Source organism: Pipistrellus kuhlii, unplaced genomic scaffold (genome assembly GCF_014108245.1).
Source record: "Pipistrellus kuhlii isolate mPipKuh1 unplaced genomic scaffold, mPipKuh1.p scaffold_m20_p_3, whole genome shotgun sequence".
NCBI lineage: Eukaryota > Metazoa > Chordata > Mammalia > Chiroptera > Vespertilionidae > Pipistrellus > Pipistrellus kuhlii.
In genome coordinates, this window is record NW_023425529.1 from 58153748 (window position 1) to 58178115 (window position 24368).

General features: G+C 40.2%; 1 protein-coding gene across 7 annotated transcripts in view; it reads left to right on the plus strand.

Moving 5' to 3' along the window:
- The first annotated feature begins 9794 nt into the window (after nt 1–9794).
- The window catches only part of CPSF6 (cleavage and polyadenylation specific factor 6), a 35142-nt gene continuing 20568 nt past the window's right edge, over nt 9795–24368 (plus strand). For all 7 annotated transcript variants that reach the window (XM_036458042.2, XM_036458044.2, XM_036458045.2 and 4 more), the window contains exons 1-3: nt 9795–9953; nt 19014–19223; nt 21747–21850. In XM_036458042.2, coding sequence (XP_036313935.1) covers nt 9894–9953; nt 19014–19223; nt 21747–21850 — 374 coding nt within the window. In that variant the 5' untranslated portion in view covers nt 9795–9893. The remainder of the gene's footprint in view (nt 9954–19013; nt 19224–21746; nt 21851–24368) is intronic.

Below are 24368 nucleotides of genomic sequence, written 5' to 3' on the forward strand. Positions count from 1 at the left end.
GATTGACATTAGTGTCCTCAACTCAGTTCATATGTCAAATGGTTTTATGTCACTAAGGTTTGTGACAAGCATGACTCTAGGTTTTCTGAGGCCTGATATATCTATATTTTGGGAGCTTTCTTAAAGAAACAAAAATTTATGAATACAAAATAATGTATGAAGGCAAATTGTTATTTGGAAGATGAAAAGAAATAGGAATTTAAATCTCCTACGATTTTCTCATAAAGAGGAAAAAGGTATAGTGAGTTGATAATTTTATATGCCTCATTATTTAGTGTTTTCCAGTAAGGTCTTCCATTTTATCTAGCCATCAATGAAAACCAAATCTTCCACTTACAATTCTCTTTAGACTAATTTCCTAAAGAATAGCATCTGATTTCAAAGATTTCAAACTTTGTTTCTCTTCTACTACCCATGTACCTCCAGTGCCTAACATGGTTGGATTCACTTAGATCATGATATGAACTCTGGTCTTGCATGTTTGTATCAGAAACTAAGTAAGTCGTAACAGTGGCAATAAAAATATTCCTGGAAAGCATTCCTAATACTAGGTTGGCTAACAATAATTTACACATAAGTGTTTTCCGTTACACACAAACTAAATATACCCCTTCATTTAACTTCTACTAAGATCCAAAAAGATGGCCAGTATACTCCAACTCCTATCTGACATGAGGCAGGGGTAGATGACAGAAAGATAAGTGGTGGAAAGGAATAGTGGTCTCAAACAAATTGTGCAAGGAGCCCATGAGATGGGGGAGGAGGGCCTTTGAATCATTAACTCTTTTTGCTTCCCATATAGTCGCCCTTGTTGGGGCAATCCAGAGAAAAGAGGGAGATTTCTTCCCTAATGGAGAGGATTCTAAAAAGAGTACCTCACACAGGCACTCAACATACTTCACTTGCAGTTTATGAGAGCCTCATTAAATAGGCTTACACGTCTATTTTCTTTTCTTTTTTTTTTTTTAATAAGTTTTTATTGTTCATATTATTACAAATGTTCCTTTCCCCCCCTCCCCCCCCGACCATTGCTCTCCTCCACCAGGTTCCCACCCCGCCCTCTGCCCTTTCCCCTCTCCCCATTGTCCTCATCCATAGGTGCACAGTTTATGTTCAGTCTCTTCCCACGCCCCCCTCTCCCCTTTACCCCAAGAATCGTCAGTTCACTCCCCTTCCATACCTCTGATTCTATTATATTCAACAGTTAATATTGTTCATCAGATTTTTTTAATTTCCTTGGTTTTTAGATTCACTTGTTGATAGTTATGTATTTGTTGTTCATAATTTTTATCTTTGTTTACTTTCTCTTCTGAAAGAACCCCCTTCAGCAATTCATATAATTCTGGTTTGGTGGTGATGAACTCCTTTAGCTTTTTTTTATTAGTGAAGCTCTTTATCTGGCCTTCGATTCTGAGTGATAGCTTTGCTGGGTAGATTATTTTTGGCTGTAGGTTCTTGCTATTCATCACCTTGAATATTTCTTGCCATTCCCTTCTGGCCTGCATGGTTTCTGTTGAGAAGTCAGCTGACAATCGTATAGGTGCTCCTTTGTAGGTTACTACCTTCTTTGCTCTTGCTTCTTTTAATATTCTCTCTTTGTCTTTTGCTCTTGGAATTTTAATAATGATGTGTCTCGGTGTGGTCCTCTTTGGATTCCTTTTGTTTGGAGTTCTGTGCGCTTCCTGGACTTGTAAGTCTAATTCTTTCACCAGGTGGGGGAAGTTTTCTGTCACTATTTCTTTCAGTATGTTTTTGATATCTTGCTCTCTCTCATCTTCTGGGACCCCCATAATTCTGATGTTGGTTCGCTTGAAGTTGTCCCAGAGGTTTCTTACATTATCTTCAATTTTCTGGATTCTCTTGCCTTCTAGCTTCTGTGGAGGAGTGTCTTCTGGCTCTTTATGTTCCAAATCTTTGACTTGATTCTTGCGATCTTCCCTTCTGTTTTTAGGACTCAGTAAAATATTTTTTATTTCAGACAATGTATTCTTTATTTCTTGTTGATCCCTTATCATTTCTTGATGACTCCTTATTAATTCTAGTTGATCTCTTTTCATGTCCTCATAGGCCTTATCCATCTTTTCTAGGAAATTCTTGAAAAACCTTATAAGCGTAGATTTGAACTCTATATCCAGACGCTTTTTGTCCTCCACTTCTTTTGTTTGTGATCTATTTTGTTGTCTCATTTCGCTGTTACAGATGGGACGGGGTTTCAGGGTGGAGCCTGCAGCTTTGGCTTCTGTCAGCCCCGCCCTATGCGGGTCCTTCAGTGCTCGCTGCCGGCGCCTCTGAGAGAAAGGTGCCCTCGATTTTCGCCTGCTGCCAAACAGTCTATGCTCTCCCCTAATGAGCCCAGTATTGGGGTTCAGTTCAGTTGGAAGTGGAGTTGGAGGTGGCGTTCAGAGCAGTCTGGAGCCCCAGTCTCCTTCCCGTCAGGCAATCCCGCAGCACAGCTGACCGTCCCTTCTCTGTGCGCAGTGTGCGCACCGCCGGGACCTCCTTTCGCCTCTCCCCGGGGTTCCGCCTTACAGCCCGGCTCCCTATGGCTGAGCCTGAGTCCCCGGGGTCTGGCCCAGAACCGGGGTTCAGAGCAGTCGGGGGCCCAGCACAGTCGGAGTTTTATCTCCTTTCAGCTCGGGAACTCCCGCCAGGCACTCCGCCTCCCTCCTCTCCGGCTCCGTCCTCTCCGCGCTGCGTCTCCGTACCTTGGGCTTTTCCAGCTCCTCCGCGCCTCCTTCTGGTTTGCTCCTTGCTTCTTGCTGTAGAATTTCCAGTCAGTCAACCTTCCTGTAGTTCTGGGCAATGTCCGTTTTATATTTTAGTTGTATTTTATTGAAATTGTTGTGTGCGGCTGCGGCTAGGTGTTCACCTGGGCGCAGCCATCTTGGATCCTCCTTACACGTCTATTTTCTAGCTTTAACTAAGCTAACCATCACAAAATGCACACGTGTCTTAAAAAGAATCCTAAGAAACCCTGGTTCACAGCTACTAGTAATAATGTGAGTACAAGTGAAAGATAAGAAAACGGCAGAGCCGATCCTTGTCTACTTCTAGTATGAATTCTTGTTAGCCACATAATAAGATGAAAATAATGACGATGATCATGAGATCTGACAGGAGTTGGTCCCAAAATTTCAGGAAGTCTACTTGAAAATATGTGTTTATATCTACTAAAGATGACATGAGGTTATGATTAGCAAGACATTTAAAAATCTTATTTATTTTGCCGGGACCGTTTTGGCTCAGTGGATAGAGCGTCGGCCTGCGGACTGAGGGGTCCCCGGGTTTGATTCCGGTCAAGGGCATGTACCTTGGTTGCGGGCACATCCCCAGTGGGGGGCGTGCAGGAGGCAGCTGGTCGATGTTTCTCTCTCATTGACGTTTCTGACTCTCTGTCCCTCTCAATTCCTCTCTGTGTAAAATCAATAAAATATATTTAAAAAAATAAATAATAAATAAATAAATAAATAAATAAAAATCTTATTTATTTCATCCTCTAAAATTTTATATTTGTATGTGTATTCATGGTATGAAAATGTTAATAAAACACTTTAATAAAGTAATGTCTACATTTGCATATATTATGATTACATCTTTATAAATGTTATACTAATATAGGTGAGTATATTTTAAAAGTCTTGCCCTAGGTGGTTTGACTCAGGAGATAGAGCACTCACCCACAGACTGAGGAGTTCCTCAGTTGCAGGCTCAATTCCCAGCCCTGGTCAGGGCTCATGTGAGAGACAACAAATGAATGTGTTTCTCTTATATAGATGTTTCTCTTTGTGTGTCTCTCCCCCTCCCTTCCACTCTCTCCTTAAAAAAATAAAATCAGCCGAAACTGGTTTGGCTCAGTGGATAGAGCGTCAGCCTATGGACTGGAAGGTCCCAGGTTCAATTCCAGTCAAGGGTATGTACCTTGGTTGCTTGCACATCCCCAGTAGGGGGTGTGCAAGAGGCAGCTGATCGATGATTCTCATCAATGTTTCTAACTCTCTATCCCTCTCTCTTCCTCTCTATAAAAAAATCAATAAAATCTATTTAAAAATAAATAAATATTTAAAAATAAAAAAAATCAGTGGAAAAATATTCTCAGGTAAGGATTAACCAAAAAACATATATAAATCAATAAATAAAAAGCTAAACTATAGCCTGTAGTGGGTTACAACCAAAGCCATGTTCCTACAGAGATTATGGCATTTATTTATTTGGAGTAAGTTAGAAGGATAGCATGTGTTAAATATTTGTGGGTTACGTATAGATTTTCTCCAACCATCAGGCCTTTGTCTATGTGTTGTCATCCAATAGGTGAAATGTGTTCAACAACCTTTGGGGTGTCTTCTTAGCTCAAAGTAATCATCTTTCACTGACAATTTCTACCCTTTTCAAATTCAGAATTGAATTTGTAAGCCATATCTTGACTATGTGACCCTGTCCCCTTTGGCAATCTTGCTTGGACTAAGGCTTCTATAAAGACCAAGTTGCTACCCTGGCTGGTGTGGCTCAGTTGACTGAGCATTTCCTGTGCACCAAAAGGTTGCCTATTTGAATCTTGGACAAGGCACACGATGACTGGTTTGCAGCTCAATTTTCAGTAGGGGTTGGGGGAGCAGCCAATCAATGTTTCACTCACACATCGATATTTCTCTCTCTCTCTTACCTCCTCTCCCTTCCTCTCTGAAAAGCAATGAAAAAATATTGTTTTGTTTTGTTTTTAACTGAGTTGCTTTCCCTTTAGATTTTGTAATTTAAACTAAGACAGATGGCCAGTATACTCCATTTTCTTGTATGGTGGCAATTTAAACTCTGGAGCATAGTCATGTGCATGAAAAGGAGAGATAGTGCCTCTATACAGAGAAGTAGATGTACAGAGGACTTTAGGACATTATTTACTCCTTTCCAACTCTTTTACGGCTCTCTTAAACATTTTGATTTGATTTTGCTTATATTGTTGAAGTGATGCGATTGTGGGAAGTGGGCCACAGCCAAAGAATGTGGACCACCTCTTCCTCTAGAAGCTGGAAAAGTCAGGAAAATGGAATCTCCTCGAGAGCCTCCAGAAGCAATTCGGTCCTGCCAACACTTTAATTTTAGCCCGATTCAACCTGTTCTCAACTTCTGATTCCTGGAACTGTAAGATACTAAATTTATGTTGTTTCAAGCCACTAAATTTGTGGCAGTGGGCTAGAAGGAAATTCCTCAGCAAGACAACTGTCAAATTCCTCCCAAGGTACTTTGGACTTCCAATTCTATTAATAGGTAGAGTTGGATAATAGAATTTCAGAATTGAGGGGGACCTTCATGGAGGACTTAAGGTAAAGGACTTGTCTAAGGTTACTTGGCTATTCAGTAGTAAAGCAGGACAAGAACCCAAACCTCCAATCTTTCATCTATGTACTTTACTGACTATAAGATGACTATAACAAAAAGGCTAGCACGTAAAAGGTATTCAATAAGTGGTAGAGTTTTTGTTGTCATCATTATGATTATATGGTTTTTTTTTGTAATCTATAATATTTCATTTTTTTAAACACTGCCAAGTAAGGAGGTATCATGTGTTAAAGAACCAAAGATTCAACTGAGTAAATTTAAAGACCTAATTGGCTTTATTGAATGATCTATGAATTGGGCAGCATCTCATCTAGGAAACAGAAAGGTGTTCTGAAGAGCTGTATGAAATGGGCTTTTACAGGCAGAAATGGGATGAGACAAAAAAAAAAAAAGTTAGAGTGGATTATTTCAGGCAAGGTCACCTCTCCTTAGCAGAAGTAAGAGGATCTACCAGTCAGATTACCTTGTGCTAACCATGAAATTCCAGACTGACTTAAAATTCCACTCCTGCAGTTAGGTTAGGCATTCAATCTTGGTAGGACTACAAGTGACTCCATTTGGGGTCTGTTACACATTCAGAGTGCTTTTATCCTCGGGGGCATTTTCAGATTCAAGCAATATGGTTGAGAGGTTGAGCTGCACTTGTGACTTCTAAGGAACCAAAATATGGAGTCTAGGACCTATCAAGAGTGGTGACTTTGGTAAACCATGCTTTGTGCTGGTCCTCAGAAGGACAGCACCTGTGGAGGTAAGGGTGAACAAAGCTAAATCAATCACTCCCAGGGTTCCCAATCATCTAGATTAGGGTGATCCTGTTTGTTGGTATCCCAAGGTCCTGCCAGAAGAAACTAAATTATACATGTAATTTATAATTACATATATAATGTCTCCATACAGACACACACATACATGTCTCCCATTATTTTTTCAAGTGTTTCAATTACAATCTCGTGCACATAGTCAGGTGACAACATGAGTAAGAATCAGCATAAACAACAAATAACTAGAACAAATAACTAACAATAGACCCAAACATTAAAAATAAAAAGCAATGCACTTCTAAACATACGTATTGAAAGCCTTGGTGGCTTAGCTCAGTTGGTGGGAGCATCATCCTGATACACAAAGATTGCAGATTCAATCCCAGGTCAAAACAGAAGACTCAACCAATGAATATATAATAAGAGGAACAAATCAAAGCTTATCTCTATATAAAATCAATAAAGCCCTGGGCGGTGTGGCTCAGTTAGTTGGCATCATACTGTTAAGGGCAAAAATAGAATATTGGGGACTAGCTATGGTTGTGGGAAATATTAACCATGCTCTGTTAACCACGATTGCCTTGTGTTGGTTAATGAAAGGACATTCTGACCTGGCTAGGAGTTGTATGTCACTAGGACATGGGAGTCAACCTTGGAACTTCCCATATGCAGTTTCTGATGACTGGCATATGGCCATCAATAATGGGCCATTTTTGTGCCTACCACATTACCATGTAATCCTTATCCTACCCTATTACTTCCCTATGTAATTCTTGTCCTACCCTATATAAGCAGCTGGTTTATGGGGGGCTGTAGAGCAGATTTTTATGGGTGACCTGCTGCTCTCCATACAGCCAGCAGTATGATTCAATCCCATCTCTGCTTAATTGACTCAGGTAGTGACAGGCAGCACAGACTCATTGATTGTCCGGTTACAGTCCTGTGCACTGAAAGGTTGCCAGTTCAATTCCAGGTCAGGGCATATGCTGGTTTTGGGCTTGATCCCTAGTTGGAGAGTGGAGGGGAGAGGAGTACAGGACACAGTAGATTGATGTTCTGCTCTCATCAATGTTTCTCTCTCCCTTCCTTTCTCTCTAAAAATCAATTTTTAAAAATAAATTAAGAAACAGTGAAAGAGCAGAAAACCAAGTTCTAAGAGAAAAAAAAAATCTCAAAAGCAGCTAGGGGGGGAAATAACCTGATGATCTTCAAAGAAACAGCCACACTAACAGCTGATTTTTCAAAGGCAACAACAGAAGTCAGAATCTTGAAATTATTTTTAATTGTACTGAAAAAAAGAATAGCCCTAGCGGTTGTTCAGTGGTTAAAGTGTGGGCGTTCAGACTGTAGTGGCTAAATTCTGCAAGTACCTCAGGCTCGGTCTGGTCCAGGGCATTAGGCGGTCTGGCTATGTGAGGGAGGCACCAGTATCCATGAGTCTCTCCTAGCAGATGTTTCTCTCTGTCTCTGTCTCTCCCCTTCCAATTCTCTCTTAAAAAAAACAAATAATATCAAGTAAGGATTAACAAAAACAAAACAAAAATGTAAATTGTTTCTGTTATCAAATCCTCTTCTTTGACCCTTCAGCTTTCTTTCGCTTGTGACTGCTATGGACCCACCAGGAAATCAAGGATAATCTCCTTTTCTCGAATCAGATCCGAAAAATCCCTTTTTCATCTGAAGGTAACATATGCATAGGTTCTGATGATTGGCACAAGGCCATCAATAATGGGCCATTTTTGTGCCTACCACATTACCACCTTTTTTAAAAAACATTTTTTAATTTTTTGTAGAGAGGAATAGTTAGAAACATCTATGAGAGAGAAACATCAATCAGCTGCTTCCTGCACACCCCCTACTGGGGATGTGCCTGAAACCAAGGCACATGCCCTTGACTGGAATCAAACCTGGGACCCTTCAGTCTGCAGGTAGACGCTCTATCCACTGAGCCAAACCCGTTAGGGCCACATTACCATCTTTTATCATAAAGCCCCAAGGAAATAAATGAATTCAGAACAGTATTTTCAAGTAGAAAGGGATGGGGAATTTTGCATACTACCTCATTTAAAACTACCATCAACCTTTGACCTTGGTGAGGTAAATGTTATTACTCCCATTTTAAGGATTCTGATATTGATCATGAGAGAAATGAGGTAACTTGACTGAGGTTAAAGTGTCTTTGATAAAGCTGATAAAGTGTCTAATTTGTATCCAGGTCACCAGATTGATTTCTATTACTCCAACCACGCTTCCCCCCACTTCCCTTATACCTAGAACAAATATTGCTTTGTTTATCAATTGTATGATTTCTGGTCAGTCGGGTTCTTAGGAAACACACTTTAATTTGGTGGGAAAGAAATAAAGAATGGGGGAAGGTTTCAAACTGTGACAACATTTTAAAAATATTTATTTATCTTAAGACTCAACTTTTTAATTTTTTAATGACATTTAAAAATATATTTTATTGAGTTTTTAATAAATATATTTTATTGATTTTTTACAGAGAGGAAGGGAGAGAGATAGAGCACTAGAAACGTCGATGAGAGAGAAACATCGACCAGCTGCCTCTTGGATGTGCCGGCAACCAAGGTACATGCCCTTGACCGGAATTGAACCCAGGACCTTTACAGTCCGCAGACCAACGCTCTACCACTGAGCCAAACCGGTTTCGGCTATTTTATTGAGAGGAAAGGAGATAGTTAGAAACATGGACCAGAGAGAAACATGGATCAGCTGGCTCCTGCTCACCTCCTACCGGGGATGTGCCCACAACCAAGGTACATGCCCTTGACCGGAATCGAACCTGGGACTCTTCAGTCCGCAGGCCGACGCTCTATCCACTGAGCCAAACCGGTTTTTGGCGACAACATTATTGAATAAAGTATTGGTGATAACAGCTTTCTTCATTGACAACAACGTCAAATCCCTTCTATTTTATAGGCTTCCTCTCCCCCATCAGTAAATTGAGATGTGTGGACCTGATAACACCCTTTTCCTCGTTATTCCCCGTCCCTCCTCCCACCCCGCCCCAGAGGGGAAGGGGCATTCTAGGATTCCAGGGAGAAGCCCCCCCCCCGCCTCAGGATGCCTCCACCATGTCGGGTGGGTGGGCTCTCGGATGCCTGCATTCAGGTCGGAGGCACCTGAACAGTTCCCGAGAAAAACCATTGCGGATCCAGCCAGGAAAAAAGAAAAGCAGGGCTGTGTACGGAGGGAAGAAGAGATGAAAGAAGACGACTCGTGGCAGGAGATGGAGCCGGAAACTTGAATGCAATGCTAATCACCTTAATAGCATGCAAACACTCAAAGATAACGACCGACCGCGGGGACCCAGGGTTTACGGGTCAAGTGAAACGCGGTGGGTCTGAGCGAGGAGCGTGCAGGGGCAGGACCCTGTTCCCGCGCTTCTGGCGCTGACGATCCCGGGCTTCGCGTTGCATTTCGTCGTCGCGGGTAGACAGCTCCCGCCTCTCCAGAGGCCCCAGCTGTGACAGGCGTTAGGAAGCACCGAGCGGCTGAGTACGGCAAAACCGGCGGCGTGTGCGAGGAAACGCCGCCTCCGAAGGCTGCCCGGGCTCCCTCCGTCCCCAGAGCCTCACGCAGACACAAAAGAAACCGCCTCCGGCCCCAGGGACCCGGCTGGCCGCTCCCGCCGCCCGCGGAGGCGCCGTCCCGGCCCCGCCCCCCGCCGCCGCGGAAGTGACGTATCGCCCCGCCCCCGCCGCTAGTTCGGCTGCTGCTGCCGCTGCGGGCGGACCTGCAGGAGGCGGCGGCGGCGGCGGCGGCCGAGGCCGAGGGAAGATGGCGGACGGTGTGGACCACATAGACATTTACGCGGATGTAGGCGAAGAGTTCAACCAGGTTCGTGAGGGCCCCGGGGCCCAGACCGCCGGAGCGGGCGGCGCTGCGGCCCGAGAGACGCAGGCCCCTGGGCCCGCCGCGGGCTGCTGAGCCTGCGCCGCTGCAGCCCGTGCGCGTTTGCCGCCGTGGGCCGTGCCCCGACCCCGGCGCCACGACCCCCCTCGCCCCTCGTTCTACCGCGTCGTTTCGCGGGGCCGCGGGCAGCGCGACCCGCCGCGGGGACCCCGAGCGCGGCCGCGGGCCGCAAAGGCTGCCGCCTCTGGCTCCTCCCCCCGCGCCGCCGCCTCGCCTCGCTCCCTCCCCATTGTTGGCGGCGGCGGCCGGCGGGCGCTTCCCGCCGCACTAGGCCCGGGCCGGGGGCCGCGTGTGCGTGCGGCGGGGAGAGCGGGCCGCCGCCGCCGCCGCCGCGCCCCCTCCCCGGCCGCGGGGCCGAGGAGCCGAGGAGGAGGAAGCCCGGCGAGGCGCGCGCCGCCCGCCGCCGCCCCCTCCCCGGCCGCGCCGCTCGGGCTCCGATTCCTCTCTTCGCTCCATTTTGTCTCCCGGCCGCGGGCGGCCGCCTCATGGAAGGCCGCGTTCACCGCCCTTTGTATCCCGCGCGCCGGGCTGCCCGGGCTCTCCCCGCGCGTTGGCGGCGGCTGTCGGCGGGGCGCTTCCCTCCTCCTCCTCTCACACATGGCGGCGGCGGCGGAGGTGTGGGCGCGTTTGCAACAAGTCCTTTGACTTTTGGACCCGTGGATCGTGTTAAAAAAAAAAAAAAAAAAAAGTCGGTGCCCTGGCGTCTCCGTGGTGGTCGAGGGCTTGCGGCCCCGGCCGTTCGTGGTGGCCTTTTCGGTGAAAATTATCTGGAAAGATGGGTGGTCTGGGGCCAAAAGGAAGACTTGGAAGCGGGGGGATGGTTGGATGGAACAAACAAACAAACAAAACAAAGATGGTAGCTCACCAAGAGATCAGAGGAGTGATTAAAAAACAACAACGTTACCCTGAAATTCTGAAGATACTGTTTAAAAAAATATAGGGGTTGTAGACACGACCTGTTTGTTTGTTTCCCAAAGCAAAATGCTACATGTCCCATAGAGACATGCGTGTTTTGAAGCGTTGGAGAAAGTGAGGACACAGGCTTTCCCCGGTCCCTCGCAGGCCGCCGTGGGCCTGGAGCTGGCTGCGGATGCAGGATGCCCGGTGCTGGGCATCCTTGCATAAGATCTCGTTTGTTATGAAGAGTGGTGCCGTTGGGACTCTGGGCCTGCTGTGCACGTCTTCACCGCCTTTTATGTAGTAACACACTCTTATTTTATTTTATTTTATTGGTTTTTGGGAGTACGTTATTAGAGCTGGGGCCAGGGAAGCAAGGTGGTTTAAGGGTAGAGGAAGCAACAGGAGAGAGCCTAGGCGAGCTGCTGTGCCTCTCTGAGAAGTCAGGAAAGGGAGGGTGCCTTGAAGGACAGGGTCCGGGGTTATTAGCCCTGGACGAGCTGCACTGCCCTTTTAGTTGCAAGTCTGGTGGGATCCCTTGGAATGTAGGAAAGGCAGGCCTTCGAGGGAAGAAGAGGGAGGGATAAAGGGATGCGGGAGCACGCTGTAGTAATACGTTTAAAAATAATCAAGTTGTGCCCAACTGCAGTGTATCCAAAAGCTTTATTTTTATGTTTTTCCAAGTCTGTATGAGAAAATAAGATTATTCTACTGGTTAATGTGTTTTATTCCCTCCCGCCCCCCCTCCCCAATTAGGGATTTTATGTGTGAATAGGAGCTCAAGATTTTATTTTATTTTTTTAATTGGGAAAGCTAGAAATCTGTATCATTCTGTTTTTTTCAGGAATGACTTTGTGCCCCCGGTTTCAATATTAGGAAAACAATGTTCAGTTAGATTTAAATGTTTCCTACTATGTTAAAACTGGATATGCTTAAATGTAAACCATTGTAATCAAACTTTAAGTTTTAAAATTGTTCTTTTTGTGTGCTTAAATTTTGAATATATGATGCCTTAGTTGTCAGTGACTATTTATTATCTTGAGTGCTACATAGTCAGACCTAATACTTTTAAGGTAATTAGATAAAGATCTCCAGGAAACCCCCCCCCCCCCCCCTTTATAATTTCATCCCAAAGCGGGCCATACTTACAAGTAAGGAACAATTAAGTGTTCAAGACTATCTTTATTAGCTTTTCTTACAAGAGTATACATTTGTCCCACCTGGATCGACTGAGTGGTTGAGCATTGCCAAGAGGTCGCCAGTTGGGAGCGTGCAAGAGGCAGCCCATCAATGATTTTTATCATTGATGTTTCTCCCTTTAGAAGTTGAGCTTTCTTCAGGATCTCTTTGAGAAATATTTTAGGCATTTACAGACTTAATATGATTATGGACATTTCTCTTAATTCATATAGCTGGATGAAGTGATACTTGTTTATCTCTGCTATAACTACTGTTGACAGCAGGAGGTAAGAAGAGATTAAATTTTGTGGCCCTGATGTGGAACTATTTTATAGTAATCTTTTTAAAGTGTAACTTTTGACTTGTACCTACAGCATTTTATCTCACACATAGTTGTATAATTTTATCAGTAAAGTAGCTATATTTTTGAATTGATGAAAGGGATTAAATTGAAGCCACAAAGGATAGTTGTTTTGCAACGTTCATTCTGTTTTTTAAAATGTTAGTATTATTGACTTTTTTTGTCCTGAAATTTTACCAGAATTAGAGGCAACTACAAAATCACTACTGATTTAGTTATTTTGCCACTATATTATTAGCTAGTGCCATTATTTGTATTGGTTGCTGAAATAAACTTATCATTTTTTTGTTGTAGTTGAGGAAAATATTTTACTAAGAATAAACAGTCTTGACTATTTTAGCTTTTAAACTGCTGTAAACATTTATAAATCTTTGTTCTTTAATGGGAGCTGCAGTTTTCTTTGAAGTTCTCCATAGTCTATGTATTTCCTATTTCTTGCATTTTAAATAGTCATACTTTTATGAAGCACTTTTTTTTCTTAATGTGTATTTTGGAAAAACACAGAATAAACCTATTTCATAAAGTATTAAATGTTAACTGTCTTAGAAGAAACTTCAAATTGGAAATAGGGTAAGAATAAATAAAACTATAGTAAAGTCCCTTTCTTCACCAGAAGAATTTAGAATAAAGAATAAAGTTGAATGGGAGAAGGCACAAGGGACTGGGCTATTTATGTGTACTTAAGTTGAAGGTCTTTGGATATAGCCAAACTGAGAACAGTTGTTCCAGTGGAAGGAGAATTTGAACTACTTCCAAACCTCTACATTATTTGATTTTGGAGTTGAAAAGAAAGTTGTTTTGTTTTAGTCTGTAGGGTGTATCAGTTGAATTTAAACTGGAATTTGTACTCAAATATAGTGTTGCTTATCTAATATTTAATAATTATGGACTTTTATTTTGACTAAAATAATGGAATTTTAAAAAATTCAGTCGCTCAAAATACATTTCTTGAGTTTTTGTTATATGCCAACAAGGAGGAATACAAAGTTTAGATATAGTGCACTAGTGTTTGGTGAGAGGCCCCCACACATAATTGTAACACTGATAGGTTGTGTATTGTATAATCCACTCCTTTATGTGTATATCTGTATCTGTAGAATTGTTGTTAAGGAAGAGTAAAGCAGATATTGTATGCATTGAAGTAGTGTGTATTTTGCTTATTTGGAGATCAAAAGCTCCTAATGTAGAATTAAGTTATTGATCTGACTACTCAGCTTTACAATGAAAATATGCATAGGTAGTAGTGGCCAGGAAAAAAATTCATTTAGATGTTACAGACCTAGACATCCTTGGAAGTCATGTTTATTTCATGAGTCCTTATACTTTATATCCTATACTGTATAAGAAAAGCCTAATATACTAAGTGACCATTTGACCATTCGACCAGTCTCTATGATGCGCACTTACCACCAGGGGGAATATGTTCCACCAGTAGGTTAGCTTGCTGCTGGGGTTCAGCTGGCCAGGACTAGGTGAGACGGCCCATCATGCCCTGGAGCTGTCCTGCAGTCCCTCCCAGTTCCGATGGTGCACCAGTAGGGTCCCTCTGCCTGGCCTACACCCTTTCTGGCCTACGCCCTCTCACAATCCAGGATCCCTTGGGGGAAGTTGGTGAGCCGGTTTCAGCTTGATCCCTGCAGGCAAGGCCAAGGAATCCTACCAATGCATGAATCTGTGCACTGGAACTCTGGATTAATCATAATGTATATTTACTCTAGCCAGTTTTGGAAAATGAGTTTATTAGACAAATATCAGTAAAACCTTATTTCTGATAAATTTATATGTAATAGAAAACCCTCTCAGATAAGGGTTTAGGGTTGGTTGTGAATGAGGTAGGTAGAGATTGATTCAGAAACTTGGGTAGAAGTGTTTAGGGGAGCTAGAATACATTTTGTAAATGCAAAATATAGAATTTCCCTGCTTTTTCCCTGCTTATATTTCTCTAAGTGAAAATGACTATTAAATTCCTTTTATTTGTTTATTTGCTTTTAAATAGAGGAGCTTTGCCAAAACCGGTTTGGCTCAGTGGATAGTGTGTCAGCCTGCAGACTGAAAGGTCCCGGGTTCTGTTCTGGTTAAGGGCATGTACCTTGTTTGCGGTCACATCCCCGATAGGGGGTGTGCAAGAGGCAGTTGATTGATGTTTCTAGCTTTCTATCCCTCTTCCTCTCTATATATTAAAAAAAGATCAATAAAATGTATTTAAATAAATAAATAAATAAATAAATAAATAAATCGGAGGATCTTTGAAACAAATGGCCTTTGCTTTGCTGTTACTGGTAGTATCATATGCAGGAATGATATTACTACAATTTTAGGACCAGAAGCAGTCTTGGTCCTATAAGGAAGAATGAAGAATTTAGCTGTATAATTACTATATATAGCACAGCTATACTATGGTCATCCAAATAATGGTATTCAGTATATACAGTATATCTGATACTGATTTTATGGGAGGTGATTAGGGAAATATCTTTTAAAATAACTTTGGAGGGAGGAGGTGCTGCTAATGAAAAATGGTCACAAAATAATTAAAAAGGAACTGATAAAATTTTGGTTACTAAGTTATGACTTGGCAATAACTACTTACATATCATATAGAATATAATCTTGGAAGTGTAAAATCTTGAGAGGATACCTCGTCGGTAGAATGATTTGTAGTGATTTAGAATGCAGGGAATGAAAAAAAAAATTGCTTAGTGCATTTTTGAAATAAATTCTAGGGGCTCTGTTAATTATTGGAAGTTATATATAATGCACAACTCTATTGGTGATTACTATGAAAAAAAGATAAGATTGGGCAGCATTTGGTATCAAACAATCGGGAGTAATGTTGATATTTTCTTGTTTTTGAATGTTATTAAAATTTTCTAAAGATGATTGAAAAGATTTTGCATAAGTAGCATCTGACATTGTTGACCATTTCTCTTAGACAAAGTAGAAGGCATTTTTTGATCAAGTAGACTTTCAGCACTTTCTTTAAGGCATGACCCATGAAGCACATTTTGCATAATTTCAGAATATGCTTGTTTCCCCTCTTTTTAAACTGGGAACAAAAAGTAGGATATGTTCTGTATTATTATTATTTTTTTTAATGTTTATTGATTTCAGAGAGGAAGAGAGGAGAGAAAGAGAGAGGGGGAGGGAGAGAGAGAGAAACATCAGTGATGAGAATCATTGATTGGCTGCCTCCTGCATGTCCTCCAATGGGGGTCAAGCCTGAAACCTGGGCATGTGCTATTGACCAGAACCTGGGACCCTTCAATCTGCAGATTGACACTCTGTCCAATGAGCAAAACCACCCAGGGCTATGTTCTGAATTATTTTTTAATGTGGAGTGGAGGTTAAGTGTGATGCTGAACCTGAAAAGGAAGACTACTAATCCTACAAAAAGAGTATGTGATTTCAGCTGAATTTTGGTAAGAGCGACAAATGTATTTAGATTCCTAGTATTTTTTCGCCATATCTAAATGTGTACCTTTGGGGCTAGAAGTATAGATTGTGGCTTTGAAATAGCAAAGTTAACTAGTCAACGTGGAAATTGAACCCCAGGACCGTTGTCTCAATTAGCATCATACTTGAACCAGTTGGAAGCAGTCCAACCAGACAAAGTGGCAGATCCTAAAATATTGGAAATCATATCAATGTGGAAAATTGGTTGGTGTCAATGTAGGAATCATGGAAGGACAAAAATAGTGATTGTGATTCACCATAGGTTAGTGTAGCTGCAATTATGCCTGTAAGGAATTGTTTATTTCTGTTAATATTTTCCTGGATTTATAACTAATGAAAAATCAAATGTGTTAACATGTTTGGTGAAAGTATAAACTATTCTCCCTCAGGCCTTATATTGTGATTGTAGGCTCTGCTGAGCAAACATAACTCCCTTTGTATAATAATAATACTAATATTATTACTGTTGTTATTACTATTATTATACTAGTGGTCTGGTGCATCACATTTGTGCACATTAAAAGGATTAGAGGAAATAATTGGTAAATTGGCTAACTTTGTTATGCAGATTAGACTTGACAAATTTCAGGTCCCTTTTGCTATGTGTATATATGGTATTTCCCTGTCTAGGTTTTCTTTTTCTCTTTTTAAAAAAGTTTTGGTCTAGCTTTCTCTGAACAACAAAGTAATAGCTATGTTCCTATAGGGCCCATAATAACAATACTTCGTTAATCTGTTAACAGTCACTTTATGAATGCTCTCTAGGCCATTCTCTATCCTTGTAAATAGTACCTAAAACTTTGCTCCTCTAATGTGCCATTTGTATAACAGTTCATCCTTAATAAATTTTATTAATGAGGGAGGATATGAGTTACATCTGAGTTTCTTGTTTTATAACTGATAGACTGTTATAATAAATACGGGGTGTGGCAAAAATAGGTTTACAGTTGTATGTAAAAGGTTTTATTCTTGTACCAGTAGTCCCTCGCATGAAACCATGCAGCAGTAGCTCACCAGTAGCTTGCAGCCGCCCTCCAGTAACTCTCTGGCCTCCAGTAGTTCTCTGCCCGCTGCCCAGCCCTCATGAAGCTCCTTCTTCCCTCTTCCCCCCTTAGCTTGCTGCCTTGTAGCTCTCTGCTGCCCTGCTTGTAGCTTGCCCCAACCTCCTGCTGATCAGTGATCTGGTCATTACACTTCACTATGTAACGACCATTTGCATATTATATCTTTTTTATATAGGATTATTATTGATTAATTACTGTAGTTTCCATACAAACAACTGTAAACCTACTTTTGCAGCAATCTACATCATTAGAATAAAATAGTTCATGTTGATTTTAGGTACTTGGTAGAAAGGAAGAAAGATGAAATAGATTTTCCTCTGATGAAGATTAGTTAAGCTTGTGGCCCAGTAATGGTTATCAAAGGCAGTTTTATTTTATTTTTTAAGTATATTTTTATTGATTTCAGAGAAGAAGGGAGAAGCAGAGATAGAAACATCAATGATGAGAATCATTGATCAGCTGCTTCCTGTACATCTCCTACTGGGTATTGAGCCTGCAACAAGGGCATGTGCCCTTGACTAGAATTGAACCTGGGACCCTTCAGTCTGCAGGCTGACATTCTATCTATCCACTGAGCCAAATCAGCTAGGAAACCAAAGGCAATTTTAAATGGTGTTGAGTGTTCTGCCAATAGCTGTACTTAATGGCTGGGGTGAGGGGTGGGGGTGTTTATTTACAAATTGAACCCTCCCTTTTCATTTTTCTCTATATATGTTTCTTTTCCCTCTTCCTTGCTTATTTAGATATGTAAGTGGCATCTACTAGCATTGCTTTAATTCTGTTAGTGACAACTTTCATAGGTCCATTTTCTCTTGCTAATTGACTAGATCAGTGGTTCTCAAGCTTTCTAATGCCGTGACCCTTTAATACAGTTCTCGAGTTGTGGTGACCCCCAACCATAAAATTATTTTCCTTGCTACTTCGTCGCTGCTGTAGAGCCTAAGACCATCAGAAAACACAGATATTTACTTCGTTGCTGCTGTAGAGCCTAAGACCATCAGAAAACAGATATTTACATTACAATTCATTAACAGTAACAAAATTACAGTTATGAAATAGCAACAAAAATAACTTTATGGTTGGGTGTCACCACAACAGAAGGAACCTGTATTAAAGGGTCGAGGCATAGCTTGACAATCACTGGACTAGATAATCTACAAGTCGGGTAAGCATTAACTCCTTGTTGACTGAGAATAATAAAACTATTGCTAGACACTAATTTGAATAGTTTTAGTTGTCTTTATGTATTGTTTATCTTTCTCTTGTTCATTTGTTATAATTTTCCGAATTATTTACATACCCATGTTTCATCATTCCCTATGCTTAGCTGTCTAAGCTTTCCGCCCCCAAAACTAATAGATTTCACAGGGCTAGGAAAAAAGATCTTAAATGCCATAGAAAAGAATAGTTGTTTTTTTTTTCCAGTTAAATATTTGTAATTCTGATTTTTGTGATATTTTTGTGTCAATTTTTTTTTGTCTTTTTTGTGTTAATTTTTTTAAAAAAGCTCATCTATTTGTATTAATTCATGTATTATTACTTTCACTTTAAGAGTATTTTACTTTCAAGGAAACTTTTACATTAGTACTTTGAGTCCATGTCATTCTTTTCCCAGAGGAACATTATTTTCTATCTTATAATAAATAGTGGAAAAATAACTTTTACTGTATAGACATTTACTTTATAGGTACTGTTTAAGAATACAAGTTTGGCCCTGGCTGGGTAGCTTAGTTCTCTGTCCAAGGTTGTGGGTTCATTCCCCGGTCAGGACACATACTAGGAGCAATCAATGAATGCATAAATAAATGGAAATCAATAAATTAAAAAACAAATGTGTGGCATAAAGTGAGAGAAGATTTTTGCTGATATTTTTGGTCTTTTCCTTTTTTTGATCTAGAACTTTAAAAACAAATAGTTAAATTAAATTGTGTGTTTTTAAAAAAATTAATAGTTACATGAATTTGTATTTAAATCTCTTTAGTGTAGTAGTCTGACTATTGTATGACTTACAAGCATTATTTTTGTATCCAGGAAGCTGAATATGGTGGGCATGATCAGATAGATTTGTATGATGATGTCATCTCTCCATCCGCAAATAATGGAGATGCCCCAGAAGACCGGGATTACATGGATACTCTCCCACCAACTGTTGGTGATGATGTGGGTAAAGGAGCAGCACCAAATGTTGTCTATACATATACGGGAAAGAGGATTGCATTATACATTGGAAATCTAACGTGGGTAAGTAAACTTGTCATATGAATTGGTAATTGAGTTTGAGCTATTCTAGCAGTTAACTTTGAAGTTACTAAATTGAATTTTCTATATGCTTGCTTATGCAATGAGGAGGACAATAATAGTACCTTTAAAACAAATTCCAGATCTTCTAGTTTTTAATTTTGTAGTCATTCAACTTATTTTGGTAGACATTCCAATTAAATATAGTTCAATGATTTTGTCTTCTAATCAGTTATTCTTACCTATTCCTAGATTTCAGCTATCTCAATTTTACAAAGGAAAAATATCTACATAAAGGCTAAAACAGGATTCAGAACTGCAAGAGAGAAAGAGACACAGTATGACTTCTGGTTTTAAAGTTTTCATTATCTGATTCCTGTTACAAACTTGGAGAGTTTTAATTTCTGCTCTTTTTTTTTTTTTTTTTTTTTTTCTTTTGAGTACATTTATCAAAGCTGGGGATGGAATCAAGAAGGTGCTTAGGATAGAAGAAGCAACAGGAGAGAACCTAGGATGGGCTGCTTTGGTTCATTGAGAAGTCAGGAAAAAGGGCTTTGCGGACATGTTCAGGGGGCTACTCCTGGACGAGCTGATGCTGCCCTTTGTTCCCATGGTTGCAAGACTTGGGGTGGGGGGGGGGGTCTCTTAGAGTTTAGGTCTTGTAGAATTTAGTAACCTGTGGAGGAAGAAGAGGGAAGGGGGAAATGCTGGCATACTCACAGAAGGGGGGAGCATGCTAAATTCTGATCTTAATTTTTTTTTTTAATGTGTAATTTCCAATTGCTGGTTGCTAGTATATAGAAGTACAATTTATTTTATTACCTTTAAAAAAAATCCTCACGGGATATTTTTCTATTGATTTTTAATTTAAAAAAAAATTTTAAAATAGATTTTATTGATTATTTACAGAGAGGAAGAGATAGGGAGAGTTAGAAACATCAATGAGAGAGAAACATCAGTCAGCTGTCTCCTGTACACCCCTTACTAGGGATGTGGCCACAACCAAGGTACATGCCCTTGGCCAGAATCGAATCTGGGACCCTTGAGTCTGTAGGCTGACACTTTATTCACTGAGCCAAACCAGTTAGGGCTCCATTGATTTTTTTTTTTTTTTATGAGCATGGAAGAGAGAGGGAAAGACAAATATTGTGAGAAACATCGATCGGTTACCGTACCTCCTGCACGAGCAAGCCCCTACCAAGCTCCTACCAGGCCTGCAACCAAAGTACATACCCTTGATCGGAATTCAACCCAGGACTGGTCTGCAGGCCGACGCTTTATCTATCCACTGATCGCTCTATCCACTTAGCCAAATTGGCCAGGGCTGCTCTTAAATTTTTAATCTGATTTATGGAAATACTGCTATATATACATTGTATCTTAATTTGCATTTATGGGACTTTAAAATTAGCAGTTGGGAGTTTTATTAACTGGATGTTTAATGTAGCCAGTTATAATTTTATTAGCATTAAATTTTAAATACTAGAGCAATCCTATAGAATTTTTATCTCTACTTTGAAACGTATATTACATGTACTGGAAAGTTTAAAAAATAGTCTAGAAATCAAAAGTTTCACTCCACAGAAGGAAACTTGACTTTGTCAAAGGAAAGATATGACAACAGGCAACACAACAATAGCCATCTGGTGCGAATAACCCAAAAAATATCCCCTTTTGTCAGATCAGAAGAAAGCATATATTTTGGTGTGCTATAGAATTTTGGTAGTTTTTGAGATGAAAAAGGCTGAAAATCATTGCAATATACAGATGATGTATTACAGAATTGTACATTTGAAACCTGTATAATTTTATTAACCAATACCACCCCAATAAATTTAAAAAAAAAATACTTGTCACTCTTCAACTTCCTAAATAGTATTTTCTTTTAAAATTTTTACATTAAAACACACACAAATTGATTGATCTACCACCCAATCTGAGAAGTTTTGTAAGATTGGAGACAGTAACAGTATAGTAATGGAGAGTGGTTGATAATTAAGTCTTTGAATCTGGACTCCTCCATCTATTAGTTTTGTGATAGAGCTTGTTAACCTCTCTTTCATCTTATGTGAAATGGGAATAATAATAATAATAGGACTTGTAAGACTGTTTAAGAGCTAAATATATGATATAAAGTACACGTCAGGGACTCAGTACATGTTATTTTTTTCTTTTTGTCTTCATGGTTGCCTTTAAGGAGAGGAAGTGACAAGTGATACTAGTTTTATTTAAAATTTTTGCAGTTTAATGTTGGAAAAGACCAGAAACTTTTTAAGATTAAAACAACAACCCACTATCCTATCTCTGAAGATTTGTATATTCTTAATTTCTGAAAATTATCAAGGAATGCATTTTGCCTTCAGGTACTTTTTGTGCTACTTAAACACTGAAGACTGATTTGCAGCAACTGCATTTAGATTTGAACTGAGCATTAATTTTCTTTATTTTGAGTTTACCCTTAAAAAATTGAAACAATAAAAATCTTGGATATGTTTTAATAGCTAATGAGGGGGAAATGTCTTGCAGTGGACAACTGATGAAGACTTAACTGAAGCAGTGCATTCTTTGGGAGTAAATGATATTTTGGAGATAAAATTTTTTGAAAACCGGGCAAATGGCCAATCAAAAGGGTAAGATTTTTCCCTCTAAGTTAGTTAGTAGCTAGTGATTCAGTTTTGATGTTAAGTTTCCTTCAAGTTAATGCTTACTATTCACATGTGTAGGATGCTGTGTTATCCACATTGGCAGGAGGTTCTTGGGAAAAGATTTGTACTTCATTTGTCCTGTGATCCAGCTCACTAAAACTAGTGGACAGATTGCAAGTGTGGACAGATTGTGTCTATTCTTTAATTTTCCTAAGTTTTCTCCATCTATGGCTGAAATTATTGAGATGACAGTTTAAAGAAACCTTATTATCCCTGGGATTAAAGGGTCAAGGAGATGGGCAATAGAAGGATGTTTTGCTTTATTTACTTATTTTTAAAATATATTTTATTGATTTTTTTTACAGAGAGGATGGGAGAGAGATAAAGAGTTAGAAACATCGATGAGAGAGAAACATTGATCAGCTGCCTCCTGCACATCCCCCACTGGGGATGTGTCTGCCACCAAGGTACATGCCCTTGATCGGAATTAAACCTGGAACCCTTCAGTCCTCATGCCGACGTTCTATCCACTGAGCCAAACCGGTTAAGGGCCACATATTCAAAATTTAATGAAAGCCATAATCTAACCATCCATAGATTATCACTCTTAACATTTAAGTAACTATACTTTCAGGTTTCTTCATAGTGCTTTGTGTTTTTACTGAAAAAACAAACAAAAAACAACAACAAAAAAAACAAAAACAAAACCCTAAAAACATAGGTTACAATTCTTGTGTTTTATAACATGCTTGATACAAGGAGTAAAACAAGTATCAATAAGTACATATTCTCTTCTAATGTCTAATTCTTTTCATCATTCCTTGTATGCTTCTGTAATTTAACCATTCTTATTTTGGTCATTTCGGTTGTTTCCAGTTTTTGCCTATTATAACTATGTTACAGCAAGAATCATTCTATATAAAACTACCTTCTGAATTTTTGCAGTAGCTGCCTACTAGGTGTTTCTGCTTTCACTCTAATCTCCTAAAGTATATACACATAGTAGAAGTTGGAAAAAAGTGACACCAATATTAGTTTGTTCAGAATCTTCTAATGGCTTCTATCTCACAGTGAAAACCAGAATATTTACTATGGCCTACAAATTATATGTGATCTGTTTCCCCACAACCTCTCTGACATCTCTTAACCATTTTCTACTTTATTATGCTGCTGTTTCAGCCATATTAGACTGTTGTTCCTCAAATACATTCCTGCTTAGGACCTTACACTAGGTGCTTCCTCTTCTGGTTTACTTTTTCCCCCAGTGTTCACATGGATCTAATTTCCTTCTGAACTCTGTTTTAAAGAGTTCTTTTCCTGACCATCTTGTGCAAAATAGCACCTTCTCTTTCCATCACTTTTTCCTGTCTTATTTTTTCTGTTACTGGTGTGTTTTTACTTGCTTATTGCCCTGTTCCCACTACATTATAAGCTCCATGCAAGCAGAGATTTTGTTTTAGTTAACTCTTGTATCCCTAGCCTTAGGGATGGTGCCTGGTATGTAGGAGTTGGTGTATTGCTCAATAAATAGATGTTAAATTAATGAATTCATTAAATTGTTGCTAAATTTAATTTTAACTCACAATAGCAGAATTTTTTACAACAAAAAAACTGGAATAGTGGTTCTAGTTAACAACCATTTTGAATATTAGTGAGAAAAGGGTTCTAAGCTCCTGAAAGTCCTGATAATTTAGAATATCCTATAGCTGTGCAAAATTGTTGATCTTTTTTTGTTTAAAATTTTTTTAAACTGCAATGTAATTCACATACCAAAAAATTCACAGTTTTAAAGTGTTCAGTGTTGTTTTTTTAATATATTACAAAGTTGTTACCACTGTTTCATTCCAGAACATTTCATCACCCCCAAAAAGAAATCTCATATCCATTAGCTATCTCTATGGATTGGCTTATTCTGAACATTCTATATGAATGGAATCATACAGTAAGTGGTCCCATGTGACTGACTTCTTTCACTTAGCACAAGGCTTTCAAAGTTCATCCATGGTGTAGCATGTATCCATATTTAATCACTAGTGGCCTGGTGCATGAAATTCATGTACCGGGGCGGGGGGGGGTTTGTCCCTCAGCCCAGCCTGCACCCTCTCCAATCTGGGACCTCTTGGGGGATGTCCAAATGCCGGTTTAGGCCTGAGACATCCCTCTTACAATTGGGGACCACTGGCTCCTAACTGCTTATCTGTCTGCCAGCTTGATCGCCCCCTAACCTCTCCCTTAATGGCCTGATTGCCCACAACTGTCCTTTGTGCAAGACGGTATAGACTCTGGGACTAGCCTCTCTGCGCCACGTGGAGCTCGGGACCCCCAGACCTCACTGCAGGGAGCTGCCTCTGGGCCCCACCTCTGCTGTGCACATGACCATCTTGTGACAACACGCACGAGGGTCACCTAGGCTTTTATTAGTTTAGATTTTCATGGCCACATATTTTATTAAATAGATGTACCCTCTTTATTTACTCAGTGGACATTGGGTTGTTTCTACTTT